The sequence below is a fragment of the Sminthopsis crassicaudata genome, chromosome 4, assembly GCF_048593235.1.
Source record: "Sminthopsis crassicaudata isolate SCR6 chromosome 4, ASM4859323v1, whole genome shotgun sequence".
Taxonomy (NCBI): Eukaryota; Metazoa; Chordata; class Mammalia; order Dasyuromorphia; family Dasyuridae; genus Sminthopsis; species Sminthopsis crassicaudata.
In genome coordinates this window covers 101505191-101523364 of record NC_133620.1, presented here as the reverse complement: position 1 = coordinate 101523364, position 18174 = coordinate 101505191, and the positions used below count along the sequence as shown (strand labels likewise).

At 34.6% G+C, this 18174-nt stretch overlaps 1 protein-coding gene across 6 annotated transcripts in view; it reads left to right on the top strand.

Moving 5' to 3' along the window:
- The window catches only part of LEMD1 (LEM domain containing 1), a 65682-nt gene extending 47508 nt beyond the window's left edge, over positions 1-18174 (top strand). For 2 of the 6 annotated variants that reach the window (XM_074308951.1, XM_074308950.1), the window contains 2 exons: positions 4303-4376; positions 5946-6269. In XM_074308951.1, the coding sequence (XP_074165052.1) occupies positions 4303-4376; positions 5946-6132 (261 nt within the window). In that variant the 3' untranslated portion in view covers positions 6133-6269. Of the gene's footprint in view, positions 1-4302; positions 4377-5945; positions 6270-8220; positions 8265-10270; positions 10410-10990; positions 11173-12774; positions 13186-18149 lie in introns of those variants that run through there. The other 4 variants (XR_012489073.1, XM_074308954.1, XM_074308952.1 and 1 more) reach the window with 4 other exon arrangements.

Genomic DNA, 18174 nt, shown 5'->3' with positions numbered 1-18174 from the left:
CATTTCTTGAGTTGCTTTACAATAGGGATTTCTCATCCTTTCGATGGAGTAGTGAGAGGGACAGATTTGGAACATACTGTCATTTGATTTTCTAATACACTTCTCCAAAAGTAAAATCCTTTATTTATATTAAAATGCAAGTGGATCTCTTCTCTTGGGAATCACCGTAGAAAAGAAATCAAAGTGGACTATTTATGTAGGCTGTGATATACTTGAGAAGAGAGAGCAGTGAACTAGTTAGATAGAAATGGCATCGCTCATTAAATGCTGAATTGTTTAAAGCATGCTCTTTAAGAAATCACACTATAGTTGAAGAAATAGAATCCACATAAAAGAAATTGAAGTATGTTTACAAAATAATATCTCAAGAACAAATGAATAAACGAGTTAGTCAACAAGCATTTATTAAGTACTTACTATGTGTCAGACACTATGCTAAGTGATATCTCCCTTGAATGATTATTATTAGTCTATCTTCTCTACTATGTTATAGACCCCTTGAGAACCTAGTTTTATTCATCTGTGTCCTCTAAAATGCCTTGCAGTTAGAATGTGAATCAGAACCGCATTTATTAAGTGCTTAGTATCAGCTAAGCACTATATTAAGTATTGGAGATACAAGTAGAAAAAAACAAGACAATCCTGCTCTGAGCGAGTTCACATTCTCATTAGGGAAGTTAATACATATTAGGATTGTTCTACTGTCAGGCAAATAGAAGGATCCAATAAAATTTACAGTGCTAAGACTGGAAAAATTAAAAAACAACAACAACAACAACAAAAAAAAAAAAAAAAAAAACACCCAGGAGTCCTTGGGATATAATAGCAAGTCCGATGGCCATACCTGAATATCAGAAAGCCATAGTGGCAGGCCAGATTGTAAGACCGGGTAGACCTTAGGAAATAATAGTATATTCTTGAGAGTCTCTATTAGTTATTAGTTGTCATAACATTTATATTTAAATGATCCATATATTTTATGTTAAATTTTCAAGTCTATGCCTTCCCAAACTATATCATGAACTCCTTGAAGCCTAAGGCCTGGTTTTAAATTTCTTTGTTTGCCTTACGGTACACAGCATAAAGCCTAGTATAGAATAAGTGTTTATAAATATTTGTTGATTGAGAAACCTCCTGAAAAATAATACACAACAAAGAAAAACAAGATATTGACCTAGTTTCTGTACTATTTTGCTACCTTTCCTGTAGAGCTCTAGTAACATGCCAATGTAGGATTCATATAGACAATTCTCTATATCACATGAAAGAATATATTATACAAATTAACTATTTTTGCACTAAGAACCCAGGCTTCCTAATCAGATCTAATTCAGTGATTTACATTTCTCTTCCTATCTGGACCAGATTATATAGGAAAATCAAATATAGTGCCAGGCCGGCCAATGGGCAAAAGCAGTGCTATCAGGCTCACATATAAAGAAGTCAATTTGACTTATGTTTATGTTTTTTTTTAATTAATGTGTCAACACATTAAAATCACAAATCCATTTTAATCTGATTCCCTGGCACTTGAGAGCGCTGTGGATTCCATTTAGCCTGCAGGCTGTGTGTTTGACACCTCTGGTCTAAAGTATTATGAGGAGGCCTTGCCAGGGCTTTTACTCCTCCATGGAAAGTAAAGAGTACAGAATTCAAGAAATATTTAGTCCTGTAGGGTCATCTTTAGAATCTAAGGGATTTTTTGGACAGAATATTTAAGAATAGAGCTATACTTTGCCATCCTATTCAGTGGTTTATTTATCTTATGATAAGTATAATGATGCTACACTTGAATGTTTTGTGGACTATTAAATAAGAAAAGTCTTTGTAGACTATTAAATAGGAAGATAGTGAGGATTACAGAACACTAAATTAATCTTTAATTTTTTAAAGCTTTTTTATTGAATTGTTTTCTTTGAAGACTTAAAAATATTGAACCACCCTCTTTTTATTTGAGGGTACTATCTTGTTTGAAAGCAAGAAGATGGCATAAGAAGATGCTACATCACTCCTAAAGATTCTGTCAGCTTTTAGGTTATTTACAGACAACGTCTAGAGGTGGAATAGTACAAATTACAACTAAAAAATAATCCTCATTGTAATATATCCAATGAGCTGTCAATCAGCCTTTGCTTGAAGATGTCCATTTATGTAGAACTCATTACCTCCCAAGGCTGGTCATTCTATTTTTGGATAATTCTAATTGTTAGAAAGTTTTTCCTGACAGTAAGCTTAAATTTACCTCTTACTTTCCACTAAATTCTAAAAAGAAATAAAATCTAATCTTTTTTTCTTATTGACAAGTCTTAAAATAAAAGAATATGGCTATCACATCCCCACTGTGTTATATATTGGTAGAAACCTGTATTCATGGAGGAATTACCCTTATATAATTATAGTCCATGGGATCCTATTAGTCTTTCCTATGAACATACTAAAATTTACAATCTGTGCATGTGTGGGATCTATGGGTTCCAATGTTTTCTACTCTTTTATCATAAACTCTAGAAGGAAATGATCATTTTCTCTCCCAAGATTCCCATTAGTTCCATTCCAGCAATCAGTTTCCCTCTGTTACTGAGAATCAGAGTCTATATAGAATTTCCTCTTATTGATTTATCTACAATAGACATCAATTTATTAAGCACTTAATATATATTAGCTACTGTGTTAAGTGTTGGAAAACCAAAGAAAAGGGGAAGCTTGTTTCTGCCTTTAGGGAGCTTACATTCTAAAAGGAGACATACACATAAATGGGTTTATATAAGATATATACAGAGTAGATACAAGTTGACATCGTAGGGAAAAACATCAGCAACTGGAGTGGGTTGGGGGACTGGAAAGGGTCTTCCAGTGAAGAAGACCATGTAAGCTGCATCTTGAAGGGAGTAAAGATTCTAAGAAGTGAAGATGAGAAGGGAGAGTTTACCATACATAGGAGACAACCAATATAAAGACACAGGAAGGGGATTATTTGGTGTTGGGAACAAAACATAGGCTGTTTGGACCACAGAGGGAATAATTTAAAGACCTAGAAAGATAGAGAGGGACTTGGTTCTAGAGAGCTTTAAATGCCAGTGTTTTATATATTCCTAGTGGAAATGGGATGTTCAGATCTGTACTGTAGGACAGTCATTTTGGCAGCTATGTGGTTGGTGGACTGAAGTAGGGAGACCCTTGGAATTTAGAAAATAATTAGGAGAGTATTTGGAGGCTTAGAGGTTAAAATTCTGAACTAAATAGAGTAGTAGAAATACATAGAGAGAGATTTTGTGGAGATTGTGACTGCTACAAGATTTAGCAACAGTGATTAGCTATAGAGTGAATGGGACTAAGATCAAGATTGTGAACCTGGATGAGTAGAAATGTGATGGAGTTATCAATAATAACTTGGAAGGGGAATGGGTTTAAGGTAAAGATGAGTTTTATTTTGGACCTATGAAGTTTGAGATACCTGGGGGATGTATAGTTCAAAAGTCTAGTAGGTAGCTGATAATCAAAAAGTAGAAGAGTACAGAGAAAAAAAAAAGAAGAAGATAAAACTTTAGGGGACATTCTTGGTCAGTAGGCATGCTATAGAGAAAGATCCAGCAATTGAGAAAGGTCAGGCAGGTCAAAGGAAAATGAAGAGAGAGAGAGAAAGAACATAAGAACCCAGAGAGCAGCGAGCACTTAAGAGGAGAAGATGGTCCACACTGTCTGATGCTGTAAAAGGATTGAGGCAGGGACATTAAACTTGTCCATTAACAGACCTGTGGTAACTTTGAAGAGAGAATTTTCAGTTGGATGATGAGGTCAGAAGCAGAATTAGAGAGGGTTTTGAAGAGAGTGGAATACATTGAGTGTAAATGGCTTTTTCAAGGATTTTAGCTTTTAGAAGAGGAGAGACATTAGATGATAGAAATAGTAAGTTCTTACAAGGGCTTTTTTAAAGTTGGGGGATACTTGGATTTTATGAAAATAGCAGGGGAGGATTACAGTTAAGGAGAAATTGAGGATTAGGGTCATGTTTGATGGTGGTGGTAACCTTTTGCAAAAGATGGGAAGGGACAAGATTAAGAATATAGGAAAAGGGGTTGACCTTGGCAAAGAGAAGGACTTCACTGAAGACTAGAATTTAGGAGAATACAATAGAGGATGATGTCAAGGGGAACTGACACGCAGAGGGAAGAAGAAGGAGCTTATAGAAAATGGCATTATTTTTGGAAGGGTGAAGAATAATGGTTTTTGGAAAGGAAAATAAGGTCCTATTTAGAGGGCATAGTAAGAAAAACACAGACCTCATGAAACACTCTCTTTTAGTTATCTTCAGATTATACCTCGGATGGTGATGTTGACATCTTTTACGCTGATCCCTGCTCTCACACAGGAATAAGGTACTTCTTTGAAATATAGGAAAGTACTATATGGAGGGAATATAGGAAGATCTAATTATCTTCTATCATGTCTCTCTTATTACCAGTTTCTAAGGTCCCCAAAGTTAATCAGGTCCCTTGGATCCCTGAAAGAGAGGTTGGAAGGTGAGATAGTGCCATTTATTGTTAGCACCTACAATTTCAATCTGGGATATTAAAGGTGCCTTCTTATAGGAAGAACTAGCAAAGAAAGACAGACCAGATGTCCTGAATTTTCATCCTTGAATTCATGTCTGTAGTATTCCAGATGTAGCCATATTCCCAACCTGATTCTATAATCCCCACTAATATAATAACCAAGTCTTTCTTTCCTCCTCTGTCATTCCATCCTACTCTGTGTTAAGAAAATAGCCTGAGACAAAGCATCCTTTTTTGGGAAGAGTTCCCAAGCACTTATAAATTTATAGTTTTTAATACTAAATTAATTAAAATGTATTTGTCCTAAGATCATTACCTAATTGAATTACTGCATTTTCTTCTTCTGTCTTTGAAGAAGGGAAAATAGAAAAGTGTTTAACTCAATAGAAAGGTCAGATTGACTTATTTTTTTCATCAGTGTATGGCATGTATGTATGGCAAAGCTTTATGGTTTCTTGATTTCTGAACAAAATATGTAAGGCATCTTGTATGTATATAGTCCACTCCTTTGTTTCACTACAGAATATTATAAATCAAAGGTACTTAGAGGCTATAGCAGCAGAGCACAATGGTTGCTAGTAGGGTCCATAAAGCTTCAAGAATCATACCTATACCAAAGATTCTACCTACCAAGAACTGGCCTACCTAATACAAAGATGCCAACCAGTAAAAAGTTGAATAACAGAAAATGAATTCTTTGGCCATGACAACCTATGAATTAACTAAAAAATGCTCCATTTTTATCATCACATACCTGTATTGGACATATGCACTGATATAATTAAAAATATGGAGCCCTAAGGAAAATGTTTAGAAAAGACTACCAACTCTGGATAAATATAAAATAAACAGGCTCAAATTTCCCCAACACATTCTTAATTCCAATACAGGAGGTTATTTGGACAGATTAATTTTATTTCATTTTTACCAATGAAAGGAAAATGAAGGAGCTCTCTTCCTTTCAGAGATATTCTATTGGTTTTTATAGTTTTTCCATAGGAAACAGTGTTCTCTAAATAATAAATTGTTAATGTGTTGAATGATTGATTATCAGCAAGTATAATTGTTTGTAATTTCTAGAATTTAGCTAAGGTAAGTACTATGTGCAAATTATATGTTTTGGGAAATCTTAACTATCCGATAACACCTTTGAATAATTAAAAATTTTAAGTAGAAAGCAGTCTCTCAATATCCCTTCAATCTCTAGTTCCAAAGCTTTGCAGAGAATGTTTATGTAGTAGCCATATATTTAGATAGATATTTAGACAGACACATAATATAGAGATGTAAATAAATAGATTGATAAATGATAAATGTATAATGGATAGATAGATATAGACAGACAGATAATAGATCTATACATGTCACAGAGATCCACCAACATTTTCACAGGATTACAATAAGAAGACCATTAAATACCAAGACAGAGGATCCACAAAGACAGAAAATGTTGGAAGATATGAAAACTGTAGAAAAGAAAGTAGGAGTGATTTCAATCGCCTTTATAATTACTGTGTTACTCATTTTTGCCTTTATAATTTTTGTCTACTTAACCATGGAAAAGAAGGTCGCAGGCTAGTTACATACAGTAAGACTAGCATGAAGACAACAAGCAATGGGCTCCTGACTGAGTAATGTACCATTCTCTCTTCCCTTAGTAAATGAACTCAGAACAACTTTGGAATTAGTATGCTTAAGTAAAAAGCCAAATGCAGTGACTATGTGGTCTTCCTTTGAAAGAATACTGCTTTTAAAAAAAAAAAAAGAAAAGAAAAAAAACACACTAGTAGGTAATTTATCCATATGCCTATCTCAGAATACAAGAAAGCAAATGGCACAGAGTAACCTTTTCAAGATAGAGAACATAATTAAGAAATCTCTGTATTCGTTATTTTACCCACTTAATATGCTTCTGAATTTTGGCAGACATATAAAAAGCAGAATACTGTTTTTAAGTAGGAGAATAAGTTATAGATGATACTTCCTTTACTACTCAAATGATCTGGTGAAACATATATCTTTTATTAAGAGCTAATTGTAGAATTCTTAGTCATTTGATCACTAATAGTAATAAACTTTGATCTGCTTAAGGCAATAGTGATCACAAAACATCCTTAGAGAGAAATTACTAATATCTATAGTTTTTGCTAATTTCTTCTTACAATTTAGAACTTTTATGGCATGAAGAGACATTTGAAATGATAACATTAATACCCAGAATAAATTCCCCAAATCAACAATTGGGATTCCCATTGAAATTTGTATAAGTATTTTTGCTTAGTTATTTCTAGGTATGTGGGCATTGACTTTGTAAGTATCCTCCTTATTTTACAGTAAATCTTCCACTAAGAGTTTTTCATCATTTGATTGTCATATGTGTAAATACTGCACATACTACAGTAGTTAGGATCCATCCTTTTATATTTACTTTGGTGCATTTTGTTTAACTTGCTTTGTATATGGAAAGATGAATAACATTCTGTTGTGTGTATGTTTAAATCTTTACAAATAGGCTAATAGAAAAGAAAATTTTTAAAACTCTGTTTTTTGGGGGGGTTTAATTCAGAGAAGCACAATATACTATTGCAAAATGGCTTAAGTATCAACTTATTGCCGTTCTCTGAATACTAATGGTAAATAAAGAAATACCAACCTTTATTTATTACAGCCAATAGCAGGACTTAACACACACAAAAGAACTAAAGACTATTGATGCTTCGACTTTTATTTAATGGAAGAAAAAAAAAGTCTAGTTGATTAGAGAAATGTCTTGGGATTGAGCCTTAAGGAAAAGTTAAAATTTATACTTTCCTGAAACAAGAATTCATCTCCTACTCTAATTTAAGAAAACAATTTGTCCAGAGGCAGATTTTGAAAAGAAAATTCCCAAAAGACAGTAGATAAGTAGAAAATAAAGGCTTGAGTATATTAATTGATCTAGTTCTGGGCTAACCTTGTTAAGGATGAAATGAATTACAAAGAAGTGAAAGCCAGCTATCAGCTCTGCCTTTTTTCAGAGTACATTTCCAGCAAAGCAGGTAAAGGAAGAGAGAGAAAAACGTGTGTAGGTGTAGCTACAGGAAAAAACAATATGAATAGGCTGAAATTTCTGCTGTTGTACAATCTCATTCATAGAAAAATGATAGCTACATTGTGTGGGCAGTTTCCTTGTGTGGGTAATAACCTAAACACAGCCCCTGACTAATACAACCTCCTCTGAGGAATTAGAAGGGTACTATTCTAGGTATGATGCAAAAGTAGCTTGAGAATATTATTACTGTATTCCTAGGCAACCAGAGAATGGCTTTATTAGTGAAATTCCAAGGAATCCCATAGTAAAATTTTCCTTGAGCCAGAGCAGGGATCATCTGTAAATATATATATGCACTTCTCTAGGGCAGAGACAGTCCTTTTTGTTTTTGTTTTCTGTTTTGTGTTTTGAATTTCCAACTTAGCAGAATGCTTGAACTTAAATAGATACTTAATGAATTGAAATGAACTAAATTCAGGTGTTAGTTGTAGATAAAGATTTATAAATAAAGATTTATATATAAGCATCTAGGTATATGTTGATAAACATGGTTTTATTATCTGTGTGTATATGTGTGTATGCATATATATACAAATATAATTTTTATTAGAAAGTAGACTTTTTCTCTTTCATAAGATTGACAGATGGGATAAAGGATAACCCACTATCAAACAGAAAAGGTAAGAGCTAATATTTATATATAACACTTTAAAATGTATAAAGCTTTTGTTTTTATTGTTATTGTTCAGTCAATTTTCAGTCTTATCTGACTCTTCATGATCCCATTTGGAGTTTTCTTGGCAAAGATACTGGGGTGATTTTCCATTTCCTCTTCCAAGCTCATTTTATGGATGAGGAAACTGAAGCAATAAGGATTGAATGACTTACAGCTCATGAGTGTCTTAAGACCATATTTGAACTCAGGAAAATAAGTCTTCCTAACTCCAGGTCTAGAACTCTAGCCACTGATATACCTAGATGCCTACAAAGCTTTATTATATGCTTCTTTTTAAATTATTTTTCTCAATTAACAATCTATTTTTTCCAACCCACCTTCCTCCACTGCTTTAAGGGGAAAAAAAAAAGCTATCATTGTAATATATGTATGGTCAAGCACAGTGGCCATGTCTAAGAAAATAAGATTCAATCTACACCTTGAGTCCATCCCTTCTATATCAGCATCTTCCTTCATGGTCTTCTGGAATTGTGTAATCATTGCCCATCAGACTTAAATCTTTCAAAGTTATTTGTCATTATATATATTGTTTTTGTATAAATTGTTCTGATTCTTCAGAGTTTACTTTGCATTAATTCTGTCTTTTGCATATTACATATATGTGTACATGTATATATTATAAGGAGTTTATTTTTTTCAATGAGAGGAAGGTAAAAAGAATAAATTTATCTTTTAATGCTTTATTTTTCTCTCCTACCTTTTCCTCCCTATTCTCAGGGAAAGAGAAAAAAGAAAAAGAAAACAAAACAAAACAAAACAAAACCCCCATAACAAATATGTCAGGTAAAACAAATTTCCACGTTGACCATGTCCAAAAATGCGTGACTTATTCTACAAATTTGTTGTTCAACTAGGTGAAAAGTAATATCAGGAGGTGAGCAATATGCTTCATCATGAGTGCTCTAAAATCATAGCTACTCATTGTGTTGATCAAAGTTCATAGGTCTTTCAAAATTGTTTGTTGAATTGTTTTATCTTTTTCTTTCTTACTACACAACAGCATTTCATTTCATTCATATGCCATAATATAATTTAGCCACTGATATATTCCCTCTTAATTTCCAATACTTTGGCAATACAAAAATAATGGTTATTAATATTTTTGTACATATGAGAACTTTATCTCTTTCCTGGTCTCTCTGGGATAGATGTAGAAGTAGAATCTTTGGTCAAAGGGCTTACACAGATTAGTAACCTTGGGGGCATAGTTTCAAATTATTTTACAAAATGGCTAGACTAATTCACAGCTCTACCAATAATGTATTAATGTTTTTGTCCCCCCCATCCCAATATATTACCTTCAACATTTATTATCTTCATTTTTTATCAGCATTTTATAAGGTAGAATCCCAGGGTTTCAACATTTTGCATTTCTCTTCCAGTGATCTGGAACACTTTTTCATATGCCTACTGAAAGCTTAGATTTTACATAAATAATCCTATTTGGGCCTCTTAACTCCTCCAGGAATATATACTATTGGTATTCCCCATCCTTTAAAGCTGAAGAAATTGAGGCTCCAAAAGGTTTTTCTGATTCCATGGGTAGCATGCTATCTACCACACCAGGCTGCCTCTCAAAAAATAAGGTAATTTATTAAATAAGGAAAGCTTTGCCATTGAAAAGAAATGGTTTCACTTAACAATATCAGAAAGACTGACTTCCTACCAACTCTATGAAGATTAAAACTGTGTCTATACAGGCAATTTCTGAGGGATATTGATGAAGAAAAACCACTAGACTGAAAGGAAGTGGGGTCTGTTAACTCTGAATCTATTCGACCTTAGGCAAGGCTTTTAAGCAATTTCCTCTTAGAAATCAAAATAATATGCTGATCTCTTAAGGTCCTTTCTATCTCTAAAATTCTTTGATTCTATGATGTAGAAAACTAAGCAACTGTCTACTAATTTTGCTCAGTATAGGTTATTAATCTGTCATTTCCTCTGGAACAGTTTGCACATGTCATAATGCTTGGATAATTCCCTCAATTTTCTACTTCATATTGCCTCTGAATATGACAAGAATTTGACCAGTAGTTCCATTTATAAAGCACTTTAAACTTGCAAAGTGTTTTCCTCACAGCAACCCAAGGTCGGTATACAAGTATTATTCTTTCATTTTTACAGATGAAAAAACTGAGACTCTGATAGGGAAGAGACTTTGCCCATGATCACCCACCTAATAAGTATCTGAGGTGGAAGTAAACTTACTCCAGATGGCCTAACTCCATGCCTGGTATTCTATTTCCTTTGCCACACTGGCAAACTTTCCTGGCAAAATCAGTCAGAAAGTTAAGGGAATTGTCAAAACTGAAAACTTACTTCTCCCTCCATGAGTTTTAATTCTTTCAATTGCTTACTTGTTTCTACTACTTAGTCAAAAGTACTTAAGACTGAGCACACTTTGTAAAACGTTTGTGTTTTGATTCCTGTTTGGAAACCAGTGTATTATAACACTAAATGCACTGGACTTGTAGCCAGAAACCCCATATTCAAAATCTGATAATGACATTTATAAATTGTGAAATTTGGGGCAAGTCACAACCTTATATTCCTCTGTGACCTTGTTTGCAAAGCAGGGCATTTGTACAAAAAGTTAACAGCTTATAAGGATAGTGCTACATAAACCTTATAATTAGTGCATAAATATAAATTGTTATTGTTACCTTCCAGGGAATTTGCTACTCCACTTTGAGAAAACACCTTGCCCATAATTCAAATGATATCAGGCATTTTTTCTGGACTTTGACATGAATAACTATAAATATATGCAGGCAAATGAAATCCCAATATAAAGTGATTTAACTTCTTCACAGCAGTAGCAGCTATAAAGAGGCTAGAGTTTAGGCACTGAGGTAAGTTCAGTTTTCTGAAATTAATTCTAAGTGTCAGCACAGATGTCTCCTGCACATAAAAATCCATTATCAATAGGGTTTTTTGATGTGCTATGTTCTTCCAATGTGGAAATAAATTGATAGTTTTTGTTTTTTTTTGGGGGGGGAGAGGAATTGATCAACAGATTTGAAACCTCAGCAAAGTACTTTTGGTAACATGAATATTGTAAGAATATAGTCTATATTTTATTTATAAAGAATTCTACAACTTATAGGATCTTTTGTTTGATATGTTTTACCTATTTCATTTAGCTAGTTAGAGAAAGAAATTTGCCCTACAAAAGTAAATATATCGTATTTTTAACCTCCTTTCAGTGTTAACAGTTGGGAGAGGCAGCTAGGTGGCAGCTAGGTGGTGCAGTGGATACAGTGCCAGCCTTGAAGTCAGAAGGACCCAAGTTCAAATCTGATCTCAGACACTTAACACTCCCTAACTGTGTGACCCTGGACAAGTCACTTAACCCTACCCTAAAAAAAACAAAAACCAAACAAACAAACAAACAAAAAAAAAAACAGTTTTGGAAATATTTTTATAATAAAAATTAAAATTTTTTCACAATACTTTAAAACATTTCTCTTTTACATAAAATAGAATATACTGAATAATTTGCCTTTTCTTGGTGACTCAGGATCATAATAGACATTGGTTAGACATCTTAGAAACTATAGACATAATATGTTTTAACACTTTTTCTTTTTACAATATTGCCCAGAGAGGCTTTGAAATTATGTAGAATCCCATTTGCCCCAACACTAAAAGGCCCCAGATTCCTATGGGTTAGCTTTCGCTTTTTAGGGTTGCCTCTCCTTTTTTTCTTTGCTGCTTGTATTCTACAGGTGGCTACCAAATAAAGTAGCAAGTCTGTTAATATTGTATTGAAAATATTCTGAGTAAGGACCTGAAAGAATTTCCTAAAACATGTAGGCTTTTGTGGAGTTTTCTGCTCAATGTTTGGAGGGTTTTTTCCGTTTTAAAATAAAACAACCAACCTTTGAGTTCTCTGTTATTTTTTGGATAGTTGAGATTTCTGCATAAGAAACCTCCAGATACATGTGATACTACTATAAATGCAGGTATGCATATTGAAGTTTTTCCCCCATCCCCTACAAATGATGGCTATCCTAAAGAGTAAGAAGAAAATATTTACAAACTACTTTTAATATGGCGAGGTCTGAACCCCATGATGAAATATTTTATTTTAGCTGCTTGACTCAGTAACTCCTAATAACTCCTTCTGTCTTTGGTTTTGATGTTTCTCATCCTTCCTTCCCCAAAACTGAATGTGATTACTCCTTAAATTTTCTTGGAATACTTTGTTTAGATCTCTTTTGTTCCTGTCACATTCAAGCTTCTACTTTCTTAAGAACATGTCATAATGCTAATAATCCATTGTAAGCTCTTTGAGGGCAGAGGCTTTGTCATATTTCATCTTTCAGTCAACTAGAATGTGGTACTTTGTACTAATAATATAAAAAAAATTAAATAAAATTAAAATTAAAAATAAGCATTAATAAATGCTTATTGAATTGAATTGTTTTCTGAAAGTAAATGGATTCTTCTAGTCTCTCTCTTAGGTGGCATGCAGGAATTGGCTCCCAGGATACAGCATACCAGCCAAAGGAGAACAAGGATGCCCAAATTAGCATCTTTGCCTTTCAGACTACATACCAAGTACTGGATCAGAGAAGGGGTTCCTTGAAAATCAAATTCCAGAAACTAAAGCAATGGGACATTTTGTTCGCACACCAACTCAACTGGTTAAACAACTTTTTATGACCCCAGGATCGCTGGTCTGGAACCAACATTTAGTCCATACACTTTTTTTTTTTAACAAGGTTTTAAAAAGCAAGAAGCCTTGCCCTTGATCACTTTCAAAGTTATAAAGGAAAAAGGTGGTTCTTCCTTACTTCAGAGCACCTTAAGGGAAGACTTATCGATGAACTGAACCACTAATACAGCCAACTCTTGATTAATCAGGTTCCCAATCGCCCTTTCTTCTTCCTCCACACCAACATATTTTTTGGGTTCTGCAGCATAGGGTAGTGGAAGAAATATGCATCTCTGTGTGATTCTGGGGAGTGGCTTCCCTTCCTGGACCTCCATTTCTTTATCTCTAAAATGAAGGGGCTTGACTCTTACATGGCCTCTAAAGTCCCTTTGCTCTCTAAATCCATGATTCTATAAAGGGTCAGGAAATAAGATGAAATTCACATCAGTTAACCTTGATACTAGACCAATAGTTCTTAGTTTAAAAAAATAAATAAATAAGCAGCTAGATGATAGAGTGGATAGAGTCCTAGGCCTTGAGTCAGAAGAAATCCTAGTTCAAATCTGCTGTCAGACATGTACAGATGTGTGACCTTGGGTCATTCAGTGAATCTCTGTCTATCTCAGTTTCCTTATCTATAAAATGGAGATAATAGCATCTACATATGAGGATTATTGTGAGGACCAAATGAGATAACATCTGTAAAATATTTAGCACAGTGCCTGGCACATATTGTTCAGTTGTGTACAACTCTGTGTGGCTCCATGAATCATTCTCTACTATCTCCCCAGGTCTATCCAGGATCATATTTGTTGCTTCTATTACATTATCTATCCATTCATTCTCTTCTATCGCCCTTTCCTTTTGCCTTTAGTCTTTCCCAGTATTAGGGTTTTTTTTTTCAATGAGATCTGCTTTCTTAAATGGCCACCTGATATGGAGAAGACCATTAATGAATTGTTTCTTTGTCTTTTAAAAATTAAAAATAAATGAACAAAGAAGATGAAATAGATAATTAAATTGTTTTGTATTTTTTGTGATGTTAAATTATCTGTTTTACTTATTTTTGTAACTGACCTTAATTCTGATTGTACTTGTTTAGCTATGCACATATGGAAAAGACAAATGTTTTCAAAAACTCCTTATATTTTCATAGCTGTTTCCCTTCATATCTTTATTACTTCATACATAGATTTCTTACAATAGCTTCTAAGTTGATTTCTGACTCCAGAAAGTAAATGAGAACCTGAGAGATACTGCTAAAAGATAGTCCTAAACTTTTTTTAAGTCTATTTATTGAGGGGTTTTTATTTACCTCTGGGTTCTCTGAATCCCTCTTCCAACTCTGCAGTCAGATTAATCATCTTTTTAAAATTTCATTTTACTCCTAAAATTATAAATCTTCAATAGATTCCCCACTTCCTTCAAACAAAGAAAAATTTAGACACCTGATATTTAAAGCCATCTTTAATTGGACTTTCATTGGTCTGTCTGTTCTCACCCCAATTTAGATACCTCACTATTCTCCAAAAAAATGAATCTTAATTTTCTTCCTCTGTACTTATGATTATGTCATCCCCTGTACTGGAATGCCAACCCTCCCCAATTCTTTTCCCAGTGAAGTCTTACTCATTTTTCATGATCCAACATGGAAATTATTCTTCCTCTATGACATCCTTATGAATCGTGTGTGTTCTATTTATGCAGAATTGTCTTGAATTGTAGATATTTGTTGTTGTTAATGGATCATATACTCCAGAAGGTACTTTGAATAATGCTTTACCTTTAAGAGATGTGAAAAGGAAGGAAGGAAGGAAGGAAGGAAGGAAGGAAGGAAGGAAGGAAGGAAGGAAGGAAGGAAGGAAGGAAGATAGGAAGATAGGAAGGAAGGAAGGAAGGAAAAAAGGAAGAAAGGAAGGAAGAGAAGAGAAGGGAAGGAGGGAAGGAAGGAAGGAAGGAAGGAATGAAGGAAGGAAGGAAGAGAAAGAAATAAAGAGAGAGAAAGAAAGAATGGTTGAATGAATGAATGGTTGACATATTACAGCTACATTTCCTTAACCTTTTTGAAGTTTCTTCACTCTGGAACCATTTGAAGGATCAAATCAAATAGGTACCATGAGCAAATCAGTTGGCATTTAAGAACCATAGAATGCAATTTTTTTATTAAGGAGAAGAGCAAGCAATGCTAATCTTTCCTGCTCCAAAGAAGAAAAAAGGGAATTTGAAAAAATTGCTAACCATTGCTTTAAAAATATATAGGGCTCTAAATGAAAATATTTGCATGAGCAAACCTGAGTTTGTTTGTGTGCAGAAATAGACAGATGTCTTTCAGCATCTGTTTGCATATTTGAAAGAGTAAAATGAAACCTGGGATGCACTGTTTGCTGAGGGATTTGATCCCCTTTTTTGTATGTTACAGTTAATCCTAGAGTGACTTAAAACTGCCTACTTTTTGCCTCCTGATTCAAGGAGATGGGAAGAATCTGAACCAGTCACATGATGATTATCTAAAAAGTGGCTTCTGGAGAGTACAAATGAACCTTGTGGGAATTTGTATTAAGGGCATTGAGGTTGGCTGTACTGTGATTTTGAATGCATCTGCTCTTTTCATTTGCATATCTGATGATAATCCTTTATTGATCTCTGTTTCTGCTCCTCCTTTTCCACTTGTGTTATTTCTCTATGATGTCAGACCTTTTTTTTTCCCCCTCAAGATTCTAATTCGATGACTTCTAATTGAAAGCTCTAGCCTCCTTTGTGAAGAGAGCTTAAATTAGGCAGGATCTCAGATCCAATACTTTTTTTATATATTTTAGCTTCAGACTCCCCCTCCTTTTTTTTTTTTTAACCAAATAGAGAAAGGCCTTGGAAATATGCTTTTGAATGATAGCTCCTGACACCTGCAGATCAGTACAGCTCTGCTTCCCAGGATCCTAGCTAACTCTGAGCTGTTTTTTCTTTGGTTTTCATCTTGGACCTGAGCCTGTTGGTATTAGATTAAAAGAAAAACTTTATTCTTGTCTAGAAATATCACTACCAAAATATATATTATTACCTTTTATAGCTGAGAAGGTTCTAGATTAAATATTGAATCCTTCTATTTCTAAGAAATCGCAGGTAGAATTTTAATGTTGTACTATGACATTGTCATTAATGACAGTCTTAGTTCTCTCAAAAGATAACTTTTCCATCATGCTCTCATTCTTCCCATCCTAAATACAGATATGCCCCTTTTCTGGAAACAATGGAACTTACTGAATGGATAGCAGGATTGAAACATCTTTCCTTCATGAAAAAGGACTTCACCTCAGCATTTGCATCTTTAACAAGGCTTTTAAAACAATAACAAAAGTGCCTTTTTATATAGTATAATTTAAAATGTAAGCCAGGCATGCATAAACTATTTCAAATTGCTTACTATCTCAGGGATGGAGCAGAAAAAAGAATGAGAGTTTAGAATTTGGAACTCAAAACACTTTTAAAATGTTAAAGATTGTTTTAATGTATAAATGCAAGGAATAAAATAGTATTTAAAATTAAAATGTAAGCCAAGAGCACATCTAATTCTGCTCACATTGTTATTGATTTTGTTAATTTGACTTTGTTCTTATCACAAATGAGGTAAGAACAACTTGAACTAACTTCTTTGCAGTAATCTATTTTATGCTATTTTTTAAATTCTTTAAATTAAGTCACAACCTCCCTCCTCTATACTCTTTTTTTTTTTTTGGTCCTATTTACTTTTTAGGTTGAGTATTTTTCTTCACTTCAGCCATATTTCCAGCTTCACCCATATCATTTAGAAAGCTATTATGTTTGTGGCCTTTAATCTTTCTCCATGGATCAGTTCCACTTGCCTCTTAATTACATACCCTTTTCTCCCTTCCCCCATTTCTGCTTTGCTTCAGCTGTAGCATTTTCTGCCCTTGCATTCTTAATATGGCTCATCCTTGGGCTGCTCTGATGGATATTATCTCCCAGGACCCACAGATTGCCTATTGAAACCAACAGCCTCCCTTGGCTCCTGAAGCTGAAACATAAGCCTAACCAGGGAGGATCTGAGAGACAATGACATAATACAGAGATAGAAATGGCAATGAAAATGGAATACACACCTTGTCTCAGGCACTTAAATGATATCTATGTGACCCTGGGTTAAGACTCACTTAAATTTTCCCAGCCCCAGTTTCCTCATCTGTAAAAAGGGAATAATTACAGCACTTACCTCAGAAGGTTTATGTATCAAATAACGTGGAAAATGCTTTGCAAACCTATATAAACGCTAGCCGTTATTGTTATTACTGAAACTCGGCATTCTAAGCCACTCTCATTAATTACAAATTGCAGAGAAAATGCTGACCTGCATTAACAAAGGGAGTTTCCTCCCAGGAGCTCCTTATTGCAATAAAATCTTAAATCCAATCCTGTCCCTTTAAAAGGGTTACAAAAGACACCTAACTTTGCCAGATAGGTGTGCTGAGCTTTTTAAGATAAGTTGTTTAACCCTACTGACCTTTCTGTATTGTAAACTAAAGAGACATGAGACAAATGGGGATTATTTGCCAGGACAGAAAGGAAAAACCCACTCATTTTTCTTTTACACATACTCTTAAAAATTAAAAATTAAAAAATAGAACTATTGGCTAGAGATGCTCTTTGCATGACTGGCAGTCTCACAAGTAATTGCCCCTTTCTCCCCTCACTCTTCTCTTTTCCATCTGCCCGTGAAGTCCAGCTTCTTAAATCTTTTTTGTTGGTTAGTTTCCATGGCAGTTATTGTCTGTGTATATGTGTGAGCTCGTCCGCCCCCTCACCCTCTCTCTGTTCAGAGAGGGCCCCTTGCTGCTGGATTAAGGGTGGAAGGAGAGACCGGCTCAGGCATCAGGGCTCCGTCATGGCAGCAAAGGCTCTCCCTTAGTGTGGTGGGGGCAGAGAGCACACCTACTTTAGCTTAGAGGTTCCATATTCAGAGGGGCTTGGCTGTTTCCCAATTCATCCAGCTAGAGACCGGCATTTGGACTCCCCTGTCATGAAGAAAGCAATCCGGATCACCCTGCTGCTGCTTTCAACCTGTTTCTGAGATGTAGCCTGCTAAACGGAATTGGAGCCTCCTTTCACTCTCTGGGCCTCTCCAGCTGTCCCTCCTCTCTTCCCCTTTGTCTTTTACAGATGATCACCTGATTCCCCATTTACT